Raw genomic sequence first — 15,046 nt, 5'->3', positions numbered from 1 at the left:
GAGACAGAGGGAGGGAGGGAGAGAGAGAGACAGAGGGAGGGGGGAGAGAGAGGGAGGAGAGAGAGGAGAGAACATAGCGGAGAACAAAGGACTGAGAGAGATTGGAAGCAGTAGCCATTTTTATGAGAATGCTCATTTGCCACAAAATCCTGTTTGAAGAAGGAATCTGCAGCTGGAAGCTAAGTATTTTAGTGTTTCCTCTCTTGGATAAACATTACATGTACTAGAAAGGATAGTGTAGTGGGTGCATGTGTATGCATGTTTGTAGCAGTCTGTATGTATGTTTTGTTTTGCTTTTCCTGTAACTAAGTTGGTGTACACAGCTATTTTGCCAAGTAAAGTACTTTACATGCTACTGGGGTTAGTTTCCTTCAGCTTTCCTGCAGAACCAGACAACAAATTGAAAATAAAGTTTTGCCAAGCTTTATATTTGGGCACGTCCTTGAGAGACGCTTTACATTTTGGGTGATGGTCTTTGGGATTGGTAGTCTCAAAAGCAAAACAGCTGCATAGAGCAGTATTGCCCATTTTGGGATCTCCGCCTTGGCTGCCACAGGACCTTGTGCTTATTGACACAGTCAGACAGACACCTTCCTGCCTATTTTACAGGAAATATATCTCTCATCTATGGTCAGACACAGGAATTAACCCTTCTAATCTAGGTCAGGCCAAGTGCGTCCCAGCATATGGGAGTTATGGACTGTGAAATCATTAACTTTTCTATCATTTTTAAACAATGTTCCTTATTTTAGATGAAGATAAATATTTGTAGAAAACTTGTAAATTATATTTACCTTGCATTGGGGAACTCCTCATCAGATTCCATCTCATCCTCTGTTGTGAGAGGCGAGTAATGAACCCCATTAGTTGAGGGTAAAGGTTTCTCCTTTTTTAAGACTGGGGGTAATTCATGATCCTGGTATGGTGCTGGGGAACTTTTCAGTGAGTTTTCGGGAGATGAAATAGCAGTGATTTCCAAAGGCTGATTAATGTTATTTACCTAGAAAATAAGCAATATTCAATGACTGACAACATAGTTAAAAATGTGTAACAGAAATTATTGCCCATGCACCAATTATGTTAATCTGTGCTTAATATTTAACTGCTCTACCTTTTCTCTGGTAATCACTCTAGTCTAAAATGCTGTACTGACAAAATTATGTTTAACAGGAATAGCTACAGCCATAGGCACCCTATAAGAGTGTTAATGTGTGTTAACTCCTTCATGACCAGTTATTAGCAGATTCACTATTAATCGGTTAACCCAAGGGTAGCCAAACTCCAGCCCTCCAGCTGTGGTGAAACTACAAATCCCATGACGCATCACTCTTCAGGAGCCATGTCTGTGGATGTGAGAATCTTGCAATGCCTCATGGGATTTGTAGTTGCATCCCCGGGTGGAGGGCCGGAGTTTGGTTACCCCTGAGTTAAACAATAACTAATATATTTACCATAAAGTCGAGCCAAAACTTTTTTTGGTTTTTGGATAAAATTAAGAAGATTAGAACCTCCTCACAAAGATTTCCCCTCACTTACTGTGACAGTTTCACCAAAAAGGGTGGTGGAAAAAATCTGGAACAGGATAACAGACTGAAAAAAAAACAGACAGGGGCTCTAGATATCCCCTTTTCTACTTTGTTGTTGTGTGAGAATTACCTCACTTGTAGTATAGTAAAACCATTGTCAATGGGACAGTAAGTGAAAAGAAATCAACCTCCAGATAAACTCAAATGAATAAACAAACTGCATTCGTATATTGCATTATATTTTAAACAACCAAATGGTTTGAAAACTAGAGAATGATCTTTATCTTCTAAGCATTACCTTATTTAAATATGAATCGTAACAAACATGTTTGTTGGAAATGTATATTACCAAATGTGTGTATGCTGTTTAACAGTGATTTTTACCATTGAGTTGATACTCATTGGAGATCCTGAAGTATAGCCGTTCAGTCCAAAAGATGATGGAAGTGATCTACGCTTAGGAGACACTACCAGGCTGTAGTTTCCAGCATAGGGCCTCTTGCGTCGGCTACCTTTCCTTCTGCCATCCTGTCCCGGGCCACTCTCCATGCGAATAGTTGCTGTTAATGGACTATGTTTATTTGATGGTGACCTCCCTGAGGAGCTTCCACCACTAGTTATAGTAAAAATGATTCGCCTCTTGGCCTCTACTTCTGCATCGCTGGCATAAAAGTCTCCATCACCAGAGGTCTTACTTGGATCTAGAAACCCATGGGGACTATCAGACATTGGGTAGTGAGCAGGTGAGCGCTGAGAGGACTGCTGGTGATGTGGGGTGGAGCTTCTAGATCCCCCAGAGTTTGAAAGGGTGCCTGAATTAGAGGAATCATCCATGCAATCAGTCTCTGATCCATGGCTATTCAAAACTGGTCCATTCAGCGAGCTCGGCCAGGTTGGGTAAAAGAAACCTAAAGCAAATGGAGAAAATTGGTTAATTTGGAGAGGTAAGAAGTTAAATCTGTACCTTATTTGCTTTTTTTTAAAAATTAGTTTATTAACGGACATTGCCGACAGTACATACATGTGATTCTTAGCAATGGAACATATGCTACAGGTTACATCAAGTGATTACAGTTAGGTAATGTCTCAAATTTCGGATACCATAAAAGATGGTAGGCAATTCTATGGACATATGAGTAACATCAAAACAACACATTTTAGGTGCAACGTCTAACAGCAGCTGGTATGTATATAATGCAAAGAAAATTCTGCGAACCAGCCTGTCGTGGCTTGTGTCAATCGTGACCTCACAAACTCCGAGGAGGTAGAGTGCACCTCTTAGTACTGACACATAAACCCCATCAAGACAAAGCTCGTAGTCAACTGCTCCTCAGGCAAGAGTAGTGGATGCAAAGAGCCAGTGTGTGGAAAAGGAGAATAGAGAAAGCGATAGAGGACAGATGTCCTAATTTTGAGCCCTGTCCTAGAGCATAGGGAAAGTAGAAGAGAGAGAGTAGGATCCTGAATCTTCACGCAGTGTCCCCATCCACGGAGATGCCATCACCCCCGACTTCGGCAGATGGGGACCCCAACCGAAAAGGACCTTCCGAGCGGCTTGTTCCAGGAAAGCAGGCACTGCCTCCGTTTGTGTGGTGTCAAGTTCATCCCGCCAGGAGGTCGGTAAATTTAGTCGAGTGTTGGAAGTAAATCCAGGGTCCCCAGGTTTCCAAAAACCTCCCTTCAGCGTTTTTAAGGGAAGCTGTCAAGTCCTCCATGACATATACCTCCCGTACTTTGGAGAGCCATAACGAGATCTGCATCTAGGAGGTGGCGTGTGAGTGAGTGCCGGTATGTCGAGAGTGGGGCGGCAGACATGTGCAATAGACATGCTGCCGGCTTATTTCTGAGATCAGTCATGGTCAGGTCCTGGATGACAGTCAACACCTGGTCCCAGAAGGGCTTCAACCTTGGGCAGGAACAAAAGATATGGAGCATTGTACCAGATTCGGAACCACACCTCCAACATTGGGCTGGGATGGAAGGTATCATTCTGTGCAGTAGCCAAGGGACCCTATACCATCGGGATAGTATCTTGTATCCCATTTCTTGGACCTTGCTGGCCATTGAGGACTTGTAGGGCATGGTAATGATGGTCTGAGTTTGTTGGTCAGTGAACACGAAGCCTAGTTCACGCTCCCAGGACCCCAAAAACGGGGGCCGAGAGGTGGAGGCTGGTGCGCTGAGTAATTTGTACCAAATTTGCTTTTTAGCTTAAATAATGAAAAATTGGATTTTTGTACAAACCATCACATTAATTTCTTGAAGTTCAAAGGGGGACAGAGGAATTCAGATACTTGATTATACTACCCCCTCCAGAATTTGGAAACTGGTAGAATTGTTGCCAGCCAGCTATAACACCTTTAACTACCAGTATACCTCAGCAGTATCAATAGCACAAACACAGAGAGGGGTAGGACCAGTGACTTTTGGTGAACTAAAGAAATGGATTTTGTCATTTTTAGTACAAAATTCGTATTTTATTAAAGGGCACAGGAATCGAGACTATTTGGACATCTAAATGCTGTCTGAGGGGTGGACAACACCAAAAAAACACTAACAGGCCCACAAAAGAACAGAACTGGGGACTGCCTGTAGTTCATAGAACCGCCTGAAGCTGGCATCACATGAAGCCTGAACAAGGATCTGGTAAAACCTGGAGAACATATGAACAGAGGACCAGTCGGTGTGCCTTGATGCCTAAAAAAAAGTGCAAAAGGCACTCGCAAATCTAGACAGGCAAGGGTGGAAGCCAATCCTTAAGACTATAAACTTGGATGATAGGTTTAAGCCTCCATGAATTGGTGGAACGAGGAGCAGGTTCCCCTTTACAAAAACCATCAGGAATGACAAAGTCTTTCTAATTAAAGCAGTACAAACTACATGTAGACAATGGCGATAAATAGCCTTCTGATGAACTGATGCCAAACAGAGGGACAGAAGATCTTGGTTGAGGTGAAAGGCCTAAACTACCTTAGGAAGGAAAGGAGGTTCTGGGACTGAACACCACCTTGCCTTTGTGCAACACCAGAAAGAGTTCAGAATAAACCTGATAGTTCAGACACTTACCTTGCACCTTGTAAGGGCAAGAATAAAAGCAACCTTGTAGGTTAGAGTGGAAAGGGAAATATTCCATGATAGGTTCCAAAAGGCAATTTTGGAAGAGATGAGAGAAATTCAGCTCCAACAGAATCTGTGCAGGAGAAGCCTCATGGAAAACACCTTGTACAAAGGTCTTATTTAAAGAATGGGAAGCTAGGTGTCTTTGAAACAAGAAAGCTAAGTGCTGAAATCTGAACCTTGGATGATACTCGGGGCCAAATGCTGAACCAGATCCATTTGTAGAAAGGTCAAGATTTGTCCCCACAGAGAATTTCCTGGGGTGAAAGTTCTTTGCCTTGCACCAAGCAAAGTGTGCCATCGATGTGCAACAGTAGACCTTGCAAGAAGCTGACTTCCTAGCCTTTGAAATTGTGGGAATCATGGATTCAGAAATGCCCCGGCTCCTCAGCACCTGGGTTTAAAAAGCCTTGCCAATAAAGCCAGCGACCGAGAAGCAGAATGGTAAACCGATTCCAGAGACCGATGATCCAGACTATCTGAAAGCCCACAGAGCATCTACTCATGTCGGTGTATAACTGAAATGCCCTCCCTCTTGATCCTGTGGAGCAGGAAGGAGTTTCAGGGGAGGGAAGGCACGGATTAGGCTGTACTGATCCAACAGATCTACAATACTGTCCCCCACCCACCTGGAACACTCTGGGTGAAGGGACCAGCTGCTGAGGAAGTCTGCCTGCTAGTTGTCTTCACCTGGGATGCCAACAGTGGACAAGACTGGAAAATGACAGAATCCTTTCTACCCGTCTTGCCGCAGCAAGACTTTTGATTCCTTCCTGATGGTTAACGTAAGTAATGGCCATGGCTTTGTCTGATTGAATCCTAATTGAATGAACCACCAGTCAGGGTGCCCAGCATTGCAGGTAGAACTAAATTGCCCCATGTTCCAGAATGTTGATTCACCAGGAGACCCACAAAAGCTGCATGGAAATCTGCTAATCTGTGTGTTGACACAGACAGGTTGGAAGACATGAAGCAAGGAGGGGGCTAAAAGCAGATTAGCTTGTAGCCCCAGAAAATAACCTACTGTACCCAAGCAAATGTCTGGTTAGCGCTTGGCAGACAAGTGTTATGGCTAAGGCAGGTTACAAAGAAGGACCTGCCAACAAGAAAAAGGTTTTTGAAAGGGCCTCCAATTGCGTGCCGATGGGGTCCTTAAGGGCCAGTTCAAGCCATCTCCAGTGCGTTTTCCGGCACGGTTAGTAACCGGATCGCATAGTGGAAGCCTCCCTGTGTTCTGGAGTTGGAGGGGGGCATGGCGGTGCCATTCAAGTCAATAGCACCGGAGACACCCACGACCCTCTGCCTGCAGTGCGACCTCAGGCACCAGAACACATGGCACAGCAATGCTTGCTTTCCAGTCCTATCACAAAAAAAAGTGCATGCAAATCAAGTCAAGTGTGCCCTGACAGGCAAGGGTGGAAGCCGATCCTTAAGACCATAAACTTGAATGATGATAGGTTTGAGCCTCCAAGAATTGGTGGAATGAGAAGCAGGTTCCCCTTTACAAAGACTATCAGGAATGACAAAGTCTTCCTAATAAAAGCAGTACAAACTACATGCAGACAATGGAGGGAAATAGCCTTCTGATGAACTGGTGCAGAACAGAGGGACAGAAGATCCTGGTTAAGGTGAAAGGCCTAAACTACCTTAGGAAGGAAAAGGAGGATTAGGAATGACAGTCTTCCTAATGGAAGCAGTACAAACACGCACGCACTATTCTTTGCGATCATACTGGATCGGAAAGCAAGCATTGCTGTGCCATGCATTCTGGTATGGGTGATCGAATTGGGGAAGGGGGTGGTTGGTGTCTGCAGTGCCCTGGACTAAAATGGCGCACCGCTACGCTCCCTCCAGCCCCAGAACGCGGGGAGGCTTCCACTTTCTGATCCAATGCGTTACAACCACTAACCATTCTGGAACACACTGGAGATGGTGTGAACCGACCCTAAAGACACAACTCCAAGGGATCATCAAAGCTTTGTTAAGATGGCATATTGCCAAATGCACAGTGGGGGCATCACACTTTTTGACAAATGCCTCAAACGGGTACAAGGCTTGAAGGTGTAAATTAGTGCGTTAAGGACTTAAGAGGTTTAGCATTGGACAGGGTCTCCGCAGCTGGAGGATCTGAGGTTGCTAGCATCACAAGCAGATCAGCTAAGAATTCTGTAGGGGAAGATGTGCAATTTGGCACATACAATTCTGCGTAACTGTAGTGAAGACAGAGAAGGGTACAGCATCCAGCGGAGCTTAAAAAAAAATAATCAGGAGGCTGGCACAGACTCAAGTGAGGGCAATATTCCAGGCCATCAGTGCCCAGAGCGCTGCATGCAGCATAATAGCTTCTGGTTCATGAGCTAAAGGTTCCCAGTACAGCATGACTATCCCCTCTGTGTCTAGGTTCTGACATGTTGCACGTAAGACAGAGCAAAGTAGCTCACGGTGCAAGGCAAGGCCTTGAATACTCACAAACCACCTACTGGCAGCAGGAGAGGTTCAGGCAACAGGAAATGACCAGGCCACTAAAGGCAGGCAGAAATGTTAAAAAATAAGAGAATGGAGCAAGGTGTCACTTGCAATCAAGTGCAGCAGTGGGAAGCTGCTACAATGTTAAAAGAGTGCAGCGTGTACCAAACGATGACACCAGTCCACACTTACACAATAAACCCACGGAATATAAGGATTTCTAAGCACCTGATGCTCTTAATAACTCATTGTTCAGATCACACAGCCTACTCACAAAGTAAGACTTCAAAGACACGTCCGCACCTGGGGCTGAGACATTGTTTGGGACCTAAAAAAGCCCCATGGCTAACAAGCATACATTCAGGTCTAAAAAAAAAAGGGCCACAACGCAGAGCCCAAAGGTCACATTATAGACTAGACTTGCAATCGGCCAGTCGGAAAGATCCAGGTATGGCCTCCAAAGCTACTGCGGAGGATACGCCAATCCAGATATCTGAGTACAGAGACCAGCTCAAGCGGCTTGTAGAGAAATTTTGATTGAAGAACAAAATAGCCATCACAAAAGGTTAAGAGAAGAGATATCCATGCTCCTGAACACTAGCAAACTGTCCACATTCTTCTGTAGGTAGCAGAATAACTAACAGTCTCTAAATCCCTGTGTCCCTCAATTAACATTAAAGGTAACACTAGGTAAACAGGATCTAATTTAAAAAAATCCTCCAACTAGAGCTGCAACAACTAATCGACTAAGTCGATTATAATCAAGGATGGAAAATGTCGTCAACATTTTCCATCATCGATTAGTTGCCCGTTTGCGGCTCCGCGCCGCACCTCACCCAGCTCTGAGCTCTCTACCGCCGAGATGATCACATCGTTGCTGTGTGGGGGAACGAAGATCTCCGGCAAGAAAGTAAAGCTGCTTGCAGGTAAGACTGCCGGCACTTTTCCCCCACATGCTGTATAAATCTATTGCTGGCATAGTTATTGGTTGTATTCCTCTATAGCTGATGGTACGTTGCACTGTATATGTACCATCAGCTCTAGAGGAATGCAAATCCCAGCAAGGTATACTGTATGTATAATGTATTGCTAGGATTTGTTGTATTCATTACATTCATTAAATGTTGCATTGCGCTGTATAGAGGACTACAAATCCCAGCAATAATACATTATACAGCGCAATGCAGAATACCACCAGCTATAGAGGAATACCACAAATCCCAGCAATACATTATATTTACAGTGTATAATGTATTGCTGGGATTTGTATTCCTCTGTAGCTGATGGTACATATAGCTGATGGTTGTATTGCTCTATACAGCGCAATGTACCAACAACTATCCCAGCAATAGTACATTATACAGCACAATGCAGAATACCACCAGCTATAATGTACTATTGCTGGTATGTGTTGTATTCGTCTATAGATGTTGGTATTCTGCATTGCGCTGTATAGGAGGACTACAGCACATCCCAGCAATAGTACATTATACAGCGCAATGCAGAATACCACCAGCTATAGAGGAATACAACAAATCCAGCAATACATTATACAGCGCAATGCAGCATACCACCAGCTAAAATGTACTATTGCTTGGATTTGTTGTATTCCTCTATAGCTGATTGTATTCTGTATTGCGCTGTAAAATGTATTATTGCTGGGATTTGTAGTCCTCTATAGCAGGTGCGATTCTGCATTGAATGCTGTATAATTTTACACTTTCCATTTCAATATATAGCACATCACACTTTTTTTTACTTCCACCGCTCCAAGCTTGCTCCTGTGATGGACTACAATCCAAATACAAACTAGTAGTTCATCACTGGAGTCATTTTTTTTTAACCGATTAATCGAACTTAATAAATCGGCTCACTAATCGATTTTGAAAATAATCGTTAGCTGCAGCCCTACCTCCAGCCAAATTGTTTCTAAATGCAAAACATTAATTTATTTAGAATAATAAATATACGTCAACAGATGGACTTTAGTTCTTTCAATAACCGAGACTCAGAATCACATGTGGGAGTTAAACCAGCTTCCTATTTTAAAGAGAAAATTTACCCATATCTTCCAAATAACAAAGGCACCTTTAGAAATGTTTAGTAATGTGAATCTTCAAACCGATATTTCTAGATAATCGCTGCCTTTTTATTCTTCGCATACCTTATTTTTTTCCCAACTCTATTCTTCTCACAGTGGCCATTTTAACTAAAAGCCGATTAATTCATCTTCCTTTACTTCCTGGAACTTTGGCACATGTGATTAGGACATGTGACCATGCACATCATCTTAGGGGAGGGAAATGCCTTTCCCGGAGATCGGGTAAGATTACAGATTAGATTTCCCAGCAAGGCACTGAAGATGTAACCTTCCCAGGATGCAATGCTTGGGCACGATTACATAATTTGTGCCAAAGGGGACAAGAAGCAGAGAAAAAAAAATATGTACATAAAATAAAAATATGTTATAGCTAATGAATGCAAGATGATTTTATATCAGCATAAAATGTATGTATGAGCTGTATGCTGATGTCATTTTTACTCAAAGATGATAAAGGTCCACTTTAAAGAAGCTACATACAGCACCTTGCCGGCCCCTCCCACTAGCTATGATCTGCCTGCATTGCACAGAGAAGCACGAAGACATAGTGATGATGTCACTAGGTCTAAAATAGGGTATGTAATGAAAACAGAAAGATTTACTTAATTTAATTAGCATGTTGATGAGGAGGGAAAGGAGCCATATAAAGCAAAACAAGCAGGTAAACCCCCTTCAAGACTGAGCTTATTTTCAGTTTCTGTTCATTAATGACTGAAGCACTTTTTAAATTTTTGCATTGTGATCCTTCCACGTCAGTAATATACTTTCTTAGCAAGTGCACCCACACATTATATATTGTTTTTTTAGAGGGCAGATAGGGCCATATATTTATAATAACATATGTGCGCCTAACGCCTCACTTAGTATCAATAATAAAAACAAAAAGGAGAAAAAAACGTAAACGAAAACAATTTCCCAGTTTTGATTATTATGAATTATTTTTTAGAGAAATAGCACAGCTAAAAAAAAAAAAGCATAAATATAAATTAATTTATTTGTCCTTTATTTGGAAAGATCTCGCATCCCTAGGATTTCAGCAATTTTTCTGTACTTCCCGACCCAACACTAAATGGGCTCAGATCTGTTCAGGGTTTAGTAGGAAGGCCTTATCCATAAAGTTAAGTAAGGTCAGGTCCCAGTAACAAAGGAAATGAAATAAGAGAGCAGTGAACAAGAGGCTTCTCTGGAAACTTAAGCAGGGGTGTAGACATTTTAAAATAACTACTTGTCAAAAGACTAAAGCAGGGGCTCAATTTACTAGTCCCTCATGACAATGCCACGATACAAAAACTAATTTTAACCAAAACCGCATTTAACCGTGCTAAGAATCAAGTGTGTATCTACAAGGATTCCCCTCTCCTCGCACAATAAAGCACACGTGATTGTAAGAAAGAAGGCAGCGTACTAAAAGCAGTGCGCTCACTGAGCCAGGAATGACTGATACTGTTCATAAGATAGATGTGTGTGTCTATATGTCGGCAAAACCCCTTTACCGATCACTCTCGTGTCCGACGCATTGGAAACTAGAGCAAATGTGAAGCAGGAGTGGAGCCACTGCAACCGATTTCTTTTAAATTTCCCCAAGAATAAAAGATGAAACCTGATGGTAGCTCTCAGCTCCATCTTCTTTGCTTCAATTAAATGCAGCAGCTGGTCTTCCTTGGGTAAGAACTAACACACACACACACGCACAGATCCTTACTGGGACAACGCCTGGGGTAACGGCATGCTTGCAGCCAGCAAGGCACTGCCAGCTACTGGCATGCTGAGAGTTGAAACTGCTCCAGCAGTTCAGATACACATAAGGTCATGTGGAAGATGAGGATGCAGGACAGACAGATCCCAGAGAATCAAAACAAACGACAAACGCACTCAACAATTTGTTACCAGTTATATAGTAAGGTGCACACTAAATGGGCTTTGAACAGTAAAACAGCAGAAAGGCATCATGGCTCACTCACATAATGACGGAGGTTTGGATACACGTCTTCAGCCGAGGATGTGTAAGCCGCACTGCCGCGCCAAGGCACCTCCAATACTGTTCAAAGCCCATTTCGTGTGCACCTTACTATATAACTGGTAACAAATTGTTGAGTGCGTTTGTCGTTTGCTTTGCTTGACTGATTTGGTGCAGCGACGCATGGGGTTTCTCAGCTGCCAATAGGATGTGCGGGATCCCTTGTGTGTTTCTGTACCTTTAAGGAGGTGGGGCGTCCTCCTGACAGGCCTGCACCCAATTTGATATCTTCTGCCCCCATGTGCTCCAAGATGGAGACTCTCATAGTTTAGAGTTAGGACCGCACTATAAGAGGTGCCTTGGCGCGGCAGTGCGGCTTACACATCCTCGGCTGAAGACGTGTATCCAAACCTCTGTCATTATCCTTAGTGGTGAGACATGTTTTACATGCTGGTTTTGTGAGTGTGCCATGATGCCTTTCTGCTGTTTTAAGATCCCAGAGAATGCCCTGCACCCCAGTAGAAGGAAATGCAGGTGCACTCATACACCACAGTCAGTGTGTACAACCCAGGAGCCATCCTATGGAATACCCCTGGGCCTTGGAGACAGGGCCCAGAAAGAGCCAGGACTCTCCCCCTTTGTATATGGAGGGCATGAGGCCCGATGCCAGCAGCAAGATGAGGAGGGGGCCTGTAGTGTCCTCTGGGTACTTTTCTACCCTTGCACTGCCTCCCGTCCGCCATTAGCATGCTAGCTGAACAATACCGCATCGGTCAGAAAGGGGTGATAAGGAAGCCAGTGGAGCCTTGCACATCCTGAGGTGACCTCACAGGCAGCCCGGCATATCACAGTGAGCGGCGGCTCTCCTGCTCTATATTTAGCCCTGCTTGCCCGAAGCAGGGCTAAATGTAGGGATAAAACCCCCACCCGCCCAGCACCTGGAACTGCATGTCCCAGGCGTTCGGCGATAGGAATTCCGCACCCCTTTTAAGACAATAGTGGATAGTTGGAGTGTCTGATCTTAGGCAGGACTGGTACTAGTTTAAAAAAGCACAGGTTTGCTTTAAGCTCTCACATTTCTAATTCCCAGGTTCAATAAAAATAAAAGAGATCAGGTGGTTAATTTTAATACTGTATTCAGCAAATGTGTATGTATGTCACAATTAGTAAACCAACAAAGCTTATAAAAACATAGAAATATTAATTTACAAACATAGTTGACCGTTACCTGAGGTAGCCAGTGGCCTTGAGACAGCAGCATAATTGAAGCTGTTAGCAGCACCATATTGATTATCCATGCTGCAGCTATCTCTGCTATTACAACCTGGACTGGGACTGTTTCTCTAAAAACAAAGAAAAGGAATCATACCAGAGAATTAAAAGACGTGATTTAGATACAATAAAGAAACATACGTATACGACTGGGCTTACAGTAGAACAGTTTTAGATAGCATAAGGGAGAGTTATAACGTCAGCATTTTACCATTGTTGTCCCTTCACTTCCGGGCTGATGGGGCTCACAACTGGAAGTGAGAGGAAATCCCTACAAACAGATGGAAGTCTATGGTGGTCAGCAGTGTCACAAGAACTTTCCACAACATCCCATTTCAATCAACTACTAGATCTACAGGAAGATCCCAGGTGGTCAGGTATTCCCACAAACCTCTATGGGACTGACACTGTGTTTAACCTTTGTTATACACTTTGTAATCAATAAAGTGGAAAGCAAAAGACTCAGATCAGGGAAAGCATACTTTGTACAAGTTACACTACTGTGTTTAATCTGCACAAAGGTTTAAAAATAAAATAAGCGCTTTGATGTTGGCATAGTAGATGAAAGGCTTGCAGCAGACCTAAGTTAGGCTGGGTACACATGGAGCACATTTCAGACAGTTTAGCAGGAATTGGCTGAAATTCACTACATTGGTGACCCTTTTCAGTCAGCAGAAGGCAGCTTTTACCAAAAGAATATGCTGGAAAACCTTCAGCCAATCAGCTGCAAGCTCTGTTCGGGTATTCAGACAGCAGCTGCTGTCAAAATACAATAGAGGCAGCAGGGGATTCATCCATCCACATTGTTCAGCGCGGATGGAGGAATCGGTTATATTTTAAAAAATATATACGTGTATACACTAAAGTGTAGATGGGCTTGTAAAATAAGCAGAGAACAGAGTGTGCTTTGGTTTTATGCTTCCATGCAAGTCTTTCTAAATGCGGATTCTTAAACCTGCAAGTTACCTTTTCACATCCCATTGACTGAAAGAGCAGCTTACACAGCAATTTTGTTTAGCATAGACATGACAGTGTTTTAGGTTCAAAAACGTCATTTAAAAATGAAATCCATGAGATACCATATGTAAATGGCCACACCTGTACATCTGTTCACCAAGTCTACAGTGTGTGGTAAGATTCTCACATTCGGGCACAGGGAGTCACAGTATATGTGACTGGAAAGGGTAAAATAAGCAGTCAATATAATCCCACGAATTCCCAACATACCTTTTCCACACGGCTTGGCAGGACAACACTAGCCAGAGGGATGCTGACTGGCAATTTGTTGGGTTGGACTGTGCTCAGTGGGATACTTATAGGCAAACTGGTGATTGTTTCAGGAATCAAAGGGCTACGGTCTCTTGACAGCTGAAAGAAACATATCCAGAAGACATAAGTTAAGCGATTTCCTTTGAAAACAAGACATAGTAAAAGAAATTAAACAAGACCTCAAGTTAAAGAACATAGAAAAAAAAAAAAGTTTAAATTCTTTTGTTTTATTTACACTTTTCATACTTGATCTTCTTAAAGCACCACAAAGTGCTGTGCAAGCTTGCCATACATACATTGTTCTATTTACCTTAGAGGACTCCTAAATTCTGGGTGCATAATAAATAGAAATCAGCCAACTTTTATATGTTTAGGCCTCCTTTTCCCCCTATTCCCCTATTTTCCCCCTATTCATTAATTCAAGTAAGTGGCAGGCAAATATCTGTAAATACCTACTTCCAAGACAAAACAAGAAGCAATATACAGAAGAAAAGGAACCCTAAAAGCATGTGTACAAAGAATTATGACGAGGCTCAAAATAGATGCTGAAGGTCAACCTAGCTCAAAAGCGGTTATACAATTAAATAAAAGGTATTAACTGGCCATCTTTCATCTGCTATAAGACCATACAAATTAGAATGTTTTATTTTCCTTGACAGGGTTCACGTTTAATGTTTTTGCCACCAAGAAACCCACCTTGTCACCTCCCCTCTCGGCAGCTGCTTGGCCTACATCAGGAGAAGGATGCGATTCCCGAGGACTTAGCTGGATGCCATTCAAACTACCAGGACTTGATGACATAAAGCCGTTCTCCTTAACCAACTCATTCCTTTAGGGAAAAATTATATTAACATTATAAAATGCAGAAAGCAAAGCTATGAAGATTTCAGAAACCATATCAAAACCAAACAGCTTGACAGAAGTCAAAGGTTTAGGTTTACCATCTTTAAGTGAGCTGAAAATCTGACTCACTGTAACTTACATTCCTTGAATGTCCTCATTTTTGTTGCGAACATTAGAAAAGATCATTTATGACTGTTAGGAGCCCAAAAGCAATTAGCACTACCTGACACCACAGTAATAAATGACAGAGGAAACATTTGTGAAGAGCTACATAGGGCCCAGTCACACCATATCCAGTGCATCCCGGTGCAGTTCTCGCCTGGAACGCACTAGATAGCAAAAATTAAGCTGGTGAGCGTTCTGGAGCATGCAGCATTTTTTAAGATCGCACTGCACCGGAGGGCATTCCTGTACCTCCCATTCAGGTGCGGACGATGTGTCTGCAGTGCCATTGACATGAATGGCACCGACACCCCCCCCCCCCCCCCCCCCCCC

General features: G+C 43.0%; 1 protein-coding gene across 1 annotated transcript in view; it reads right to left on the bottom strand.

The window, feature by feature from the left end:
- Positions 1–794: 794 nt before the first annotated feature.
- LOC108801355 (histone-lysine N-methyltransferase, H3 lysine-79 specific-like) overlaps positions 795–15,046 on the bottom strand; it is a gene marked incomplete at its 3' end in the record, with an annotated part of 132,045 nt that continues 117,793 nt past the window's right edge. The window contains exons 24-28 of the mRNA XM_018573282.1: positions 14,405–14,537; positions 13,667–13,807; positions 12,396–12,510; positions 1,911–2,434; positions 795–1,000 (exon numbers count right to left, since the gene is read on the bottom strand). Of these exons, the coding sequence (XP_018428784.1) occupies positions 795–1,000; positions 1,911–2,434; positions 12,396–12,510; positions 13,667–13,807; positions 14,405–14,537 (1,119 nt within the window). The remainder of the gene's footprint in view (positions 1,001–1,910; positions 2,435–12,395; positions 12,511–13,666; positions 13,808–14,404; positions 14,538–15,046) is intronic.

The sequence above is a fragment of the Nanorana parkeri genome, unplaced genomic scaffold, assembly GCF_000935625.1.
Source record: "Nanorana parkeri isolate BGI_ZX_2015 unplaced genomic scaffold, ASM93562v1 scaffold2314, whole genome shotgun sequence".
Taxonomy (NCBI): domain Eukaryota; kingdom Metazoa; phylum Chordata; class Amphibia; order Anura; family Dicroglossidae; genus Nanorana; species Nanorana parkeri.
Note: the sequence above shows the minus strand (reverse complement) of the source record. Positions and strands in the feature narration are given on the sequence as shown.